The sequence below is a fragment of the Phaseolus vulgaris genome, chromosome 6, assembly GCF_000499845.2.
Source record: "Phaseolus vulgaris cultivar G19833 chromosome 6, P. vulgaris v2.0, whole genome shotgun sequence".
NCBI classification, from domain to species: Eukaryota; Viridiplantae; Streptophyta; class Magnoliopsida; order Fabales; family Fabaceae; genus Phaseolus; species Phaseolus vulgaris.
The window spans coordinates 12652102-12657647 of NC_023754.2; the positions used below are offsets into that span (position 1 = coordinate 12652102).

At 39.1% G+C, this 5546-nt stretch overlaps 2 protein-coding genes across 2 annotated transcripts; one reads left to right on the forward strand and one right to left on the reverse strand.

Moving 5' to 3' along the window:
- The first annotated feature begins 377 nt into the window (after positions 1 to 377).
- On the forward strand, positions 378 to 3392 carry LOC137833402 (protein FAR1-RELATED SEQUENCE 6-like). The gene is made up of 5 exons (XM_068641753.1): positions 378 to 509; positions 612 to 2771; positions 2847 to 3038; positions 3111 to 3190; positions 3311 to 3392. Exons 1-5 carry the CDS (start codon positions 378 to 380, stop codon positions 3390 to 3392), a joined length of 2646 nt encoding a protein of 881 aa, XP_068497854.1.
- Positions 3393 to 3981: 589 nt separating this feature from the next.
- Positions 3982 to 5546, reverse strand: LOC137833403 (protein MAIN-LIKE 1-like). The gene is made up of 2 exons (XM_068641754.1): positions 5313 to 5546; positions 3982 to 5238 (listed from the first exon to the last, which is right to left on the reverse strand). Exons 1-2 carry the CDS (start codon positions 5544 to 5546, stop codon positions 3997 to 3999), a joined length of 1476 nt encoding a protein of 491 aa, XP_068497855.1. The 3' UTR covers positions 3982 to 3996.

A 5546-nucleotide genomic window follows, 5' to 3' on the forward strand; every position in this document is an offset into this window, starting at 1 on the left:
GTAAGTAATCCATTTTCGTTCGTTTTTGGTTTTTTTCTCGAGCTCAGCTGGTCTCGGATATCGGAATCCGGAATTAATTTTTTTCTGCCTACGGATATTAATATCCGGAAGTCAAAATTTTCAATACGGATAATAATATCCGGAACTAGTATTTGCCTACGGACGCTGATATCCGTAGTTCATATTTGCCTTACGGATGAAAATATCCGGAACTAGTATTTGCCTTACGGATGAAAATATCCGTAGTTCATAATATTGCCTTACAGATATATATATCCAGAAGTTAACTGTTGATATTTTTTTGGTTATGGATTAATTTATCCAGAAGTGAAGTGTTCATTTTTTTCAGCAACCGAATGGATACAACAGAGTCATACATGGGAGTTTTAGGGGAGATTGATGTGTGGGATGGATTAGATGATGTTGATCTAGAGCAGTCAACAAGTTATAATGCATTAGATAATGAACACAGGGCACATGAATGTAGTGAGGCATTTTCTACAAATGAGGTATGGTCAATGTTGGGTTGTGAATGTTTTTTATATGAATTATTTTTAAATTTGGCATGATGATCAAGATGTTCTTTTAAATTTTTAAGAATGTTATTGTAGGTATTTCGTGATCGAGATGAGCTGTTAGATTGGGCGAGAAGTGTTGGCTATAGTTATGGGTTTGTCATTGTTATATTAAGGTCAGATACATGGACGGGCCAACGAGGAAGGATGACCTATGTATTGTTAGGTTGTGAGAGAGGAGGTAAATATAGACGGTATAAAAAAGAAGTAGATGTCAGTCAAACTGGAAGTAGGAAGTGTGAGTGTCCTTTCAGATTGCGAGGCAAACCAGTCAAAGGTGGTCAAGGGTGGAAGGTTGAATTAATTTGTGGTTCTCACAATCATGACTTGGCAGAGACAATGGTGAGTCATCCCTATGCTGGAAGGTTAAGTATAGAGGAAAAGGTTATGGTTGAGGATATGAGTAAAACTGCGGTGAAGCCAAGAAATATTTTACTAACCATGAAAGAGAGAAATGAGAAGAATGTGACAACGATTAAGCAGGTTTATAATGCAATCACTGTTCACCGAAGATCACAACGAGGTCACAGAACAGAAATGCAACAACTGATGTTGTTACTAGAGCGAGACAGGTACGTGCATTGGTGTAGGTGTGATGAGGTCTCTAATATTGTGCAAGATATATTTTGGACACACCCAGATTCAGTAAAATTGGTGAACTCATTTAACATTGTCATATTAATGGATAGTACGTACAAGACGAACAAGTATAGGATGCCGTTACTTGAGGTTGTTGGGATTACGTCTACAGGTTTGACTTTCTCCGTTGCATTTTGTTTACTAGCAGCAGAAAAGGAAAATAATTTTTTTTGGGCCCTTGACAGACTTAAAGGGTTGTTTTTAAGAGTTGATTCATGCCCTAGGGTGGTGGTATGTGATAGAGATGTTGCCTTAATGAATGCAATTAGAATGGTGTTTCCTGAAGCTTATAATTTGCTATGTCGGTTTCACATTGATAAAAATGTGAAAGCAAAATGTAAAATGTTGGTGCATCCAATAGAGGCATGGGATCAAGTAATGGAAGTGTGGGGATCTGTTGTGGATTGTGATATTGTTGAGGCCTTTGAAGATCATGTCAATGCTCTTCGAGTTGTCTGTTCTCCATGGCCTATATTTGTTGATTATGTGATGGATACATGGTTACGTCCACATAAAGAAAAATTTGTCAAGGCATGGATAGATAAGGTGATGCACTTAGGAAACACAACAAGTAACAGAGTTGAGGCGGCACACTGGAGCCTAAAGAGAGTTCTTCAGAATTCGATGGGGGATTTATGTTTCTGCTGGGATTCCATCAATAAGATGATTATTTTACAACATAATGCAATCAAAGATTCATTCCAAAAGAGTTTGCATGTGGTTGGACATCGGTTCAAGGTTACAGCTTACAAAAAATTGTTAGGTTTTGTGTCTAAATATGCTTTGAACCTTATTTCAGAAGAACTTGATAGGGTTAAATCAGTGGGGTTTGATAAAAGTAGGTGTGGATGTAGTCTTACATGTACTCATGGTCTTCCTTGTGCGTGTCAATTGGCTTCATTTGGTGTTGGTAGCATACCACTTAAATCAGTACATGTGATGTGGACTCGTTTAAGTTTTGAAGACATTGCTACTGAACAATCTTCATCTGAGTTGTCAATTGATAAAGAGTTTGAGGTCATCGCGAAGCGGTTTAAAGAGTTGGATGTTGCAGGTAAGGTTAACATCAAAAGTAAATTGCAGGATATTGCCCTTCCAGAGAAAACATCTATTTACGCACCAGATCATAAGGTGAAAACAAAAGGTGCTGTAAAGATGTCTCGTCCAACCAAATTCATGAGATCAACTAAGCGAATCCCTTCTTATTTTGAACATGTGGATTTTTTACACTCACAACATGATAGTTGTGCAAGCAAAAAATCTAATGAAGAAAGCTTACCAGAAATTGTACCAGCAAAATGTATTCCTTTCCTTGATCAGTTCCCTGTAGGGTATCATCCATATATTGTTGATGTTGTTGACGTTAAGGCTGATGGCCATTGTGGCTACCGTGCTGTTGCTGCCCAATTGGGAATGGGAGAGGAGTCATGGGCTGTTGTTCGAATGAATTTGTTAAAAGAACTAAGTGAATGGAGACAAGAATATGTTCAACTCTTTGGTGGTGATGATAGATATGAATACTTGAAGAAGTCACTTCTAGTGGAACACATGTCTATGGTACCAACCACTAACACCATTTCATTTTTACATTGCATTTCTTTATTTAACTTTGTTTCTTAATTGTACTTGCAGGCAGGAACAGATAAGTGGATGACAATTCCAGACATGGGATACGTTATTGCAAATCGGTATAATGTCATTCTTGTTTCTTTGTCCATGTTACAATCATTGAGTATTTTTCCTTTAAGAACCCAAGCACCAAGTAACTTCCGTCAACACCGAATCATTGCAATTGGACATGTCCACGGAAATCATTTTGTCGAGGTATAAACTAAACCAATCAAGATTGATGTGGTAAATCAAGATTTGTGTACCTTATATTTATTACCTTTATAGGTCAAGCTCAAAGATGGTTGTCCAATTCCACCTACGGATATATTGTGGGCATCACATCGTTATCCGGCGGCCCAAACTTGGTCAACATACTACACTAGCCGGATACAAGTTTATACCCAACTAATGTCCATTAGACTATTTGTAATTATAACATTTGTAATAGCATAATTTAGATTTATGGATGTTTAGTACATTTGCAGTTGTCCTACACACAATGTTGAATTCACTGAAGTTTGTGAATACGAATATAAAAATCCGGAACTGCTCGTTGCTTACGGATAAAAATATCCGTAAGTCACACTTGTGCCTACGGATAAAAATATCCGGAAGTCGCAGTTATGCCTACGGATAAAAATATCCGGAACCCATACTTGTGCTTACGGATAAAAAATATCCGGAAGTCGCAGTTATGCCTACGGATAAAAATATCTGGAACCCACATTTGTGCATACGGATAAATAAATCCGAAAGTGTGTAAATTGTCTACAGATAAAATATGCGTAAGCCAGTGATTTGTGTACTAAAATAAAAGTAACGTGAAGCAAGAACCGATAAGGATCATATTGAAACATATAAATAAGGTTCAGATACATTGTCATGGATAAAAATATTACATAAAAAGAAATCGTAATACATCTGACATATTGAGAAATCCTAATCAATCATTCCTACGTGCATGTCTCCTGACATAAACAGCTCTTTCATCAGTCGCTCCTCGTGCTAACATAATGGCTGCTTGTATGCCTTCCCAAACAGGGCTGCCCTCCACGACATCGCCATGATTAAGTAATGGCTGCAATGTCTCTGTAATTCTACAACAAATACCCTACAAGCATGAATGACATACTATTAGAAAAAAACAATAGAAATTAATATGTTAACAAGGTTAGAAGCATACTAGAGCAGGATGTGACTCCTCATGATGACTTGGCACTGCTTCGTGATGACGTGCATCTGAGGGTACCGGTACAGGACGGTCATCCTCATCTGTATTAATCACATATGGATGTGATACAGATCTAAACCAACCCATGTACTCTTGAACGCAAGCGTCAGGATGACGTGCTATGGCATAGTCATGTATGACATAATCATTGAAATGTAACCTTCGACGGTCCATTTCATTTGTATCCGGATGACCATGTCCAATTACAGATGGGTTGCGAGGGATGATCTGTGTATAGCCATACTGACGCAGAACACGTTCTGGCATGTGCAGCTGTGCCCAATTTCCAAGCCTCAAATAACCACAGAATAAGGAAATCCACTCGAATGGACTTTCTTCCCTGTGCTCGTTGTATGGACAAAACCGAATGGAAGCTGGTGTCAATGTATCCAACTGTGATCGAACAACAACAATTGAAGTACCTTTTCCAGCATCATACAGCCTGCACCGAGGTTGATCTTCAGAATACAATGCTTGCATACGTCTCATCCCTATAGACGGGAAATGCTCATAAATCCACCCCTGCAACAATGTTGCATAACCAGCTAGTTGCTTTGTGTTTGCATAACTACAATCTCCTAGCTGCTCATACATGTGAGTTAGGGCAGCTGCTGCCCAAGAATAGCCCCCGGTAAGCCTCAAATCAACAAAAAATCCAAGATAAAACACACTTATTGATGTAACACTCTTGTCCGCAAAAATAGTGCAACCGACAAGGTGAAGTAAGTATGCTCTGGCAGTCACAGTCCACTGCCTCCTTGAGCATGCATCTTGATACACTTCTCTTAACCAGCTCAGGCGCACATGAGCTCCCCGGCAGTGTCTTGTTTCTTCATATGCAAGTGCACGGTCAACACGGAGGGCTTCTACCAATAAATCAGTCGCCGAATCAGAATCTAAGGTTTCCTGCGTGTAAAACTGACCGACAATGGGTAAATGTAACAAATTTGACACATCATCAAGAGTGATGGTCATCTCCCCAACCGGTAAATGAAAACTGTTTGTCTCTGCATGCCACCTCTCTACAAAAGCACACAGCAGTCCTCGGTCTAGACTCTCATAACTAGCATGAAGCAGACCACCTAAGCCAGACAATTCTACAGCAGCTTCTATGCGCTCATGAGGTGCTCCTAACTTATTTATCTTCCTCCCATGTGAAACGACCTTCAGCTCACCACGATCCTACAATAATCAACATATATCATCAATAATCAGGAATACATAACAAATACAAAAATTTATTTTTCATTACTTACCAAACCATCCCACAACTGTTTGGCTACGTGATGTTCATAATTAACAAGTAAGGACTTATCCAATGGCCCTCCTGGATAGCCTTCATCATCAACTTCAACTTCTTCTTGTTCAATATAATCTTCAAACTCTTCATTTGGAATTGAAGTACTAGGCCCACCCCGTTTTCTTCTAATCGATGCAGTTGGACGCACACGATCCAAATTAGAACTTCCTCCACCTCTAGTCCGCACCAT

What these genes read in the sequence shown, in the direction of transcription:
- LOC137833402 (XM_068641753.1), top strand. Translation starts at nt 378, where the DNA reads ATGGGAGTTTTAGGGGAGATTGATGTGTGGGATGGATTAGATGATGTT. An exon ending in AGGCATTTTCTACAAATGAG is followed by an intron (nt 510 to 611) that starts GTATGGTCAATG and finishes ATGTTATTGTAG; the next exon opens with GTATTTCGTGATCGAGATGA. An exon ending in ACGGAAATCATTTTGTCGAG is followed by an intron (nt 3,039 to 3,110) that starts GTATAAACTAAA and finishes TTACCTTTATAG; the next exon opens with GTCAAGCTCAAAGATGGTTG.
- LOC137833403 (XM_068641754.1), bottom strand. Translation starts at nt 5,546, where the DNA reads ATGGTGCGGACTAGAGGTGGAGGAAGTTCTAATTTGGATCGTGTGCGT. An exon ending in AACAGTTGTGGGATGGTTTG is followed by an intron (nt 5,239 to 5,312) that starts GTAAGTAATGAA and finishes TGATTATTGTAG; the next exon opens with GATCGTGGTGAGCTGAAGGT.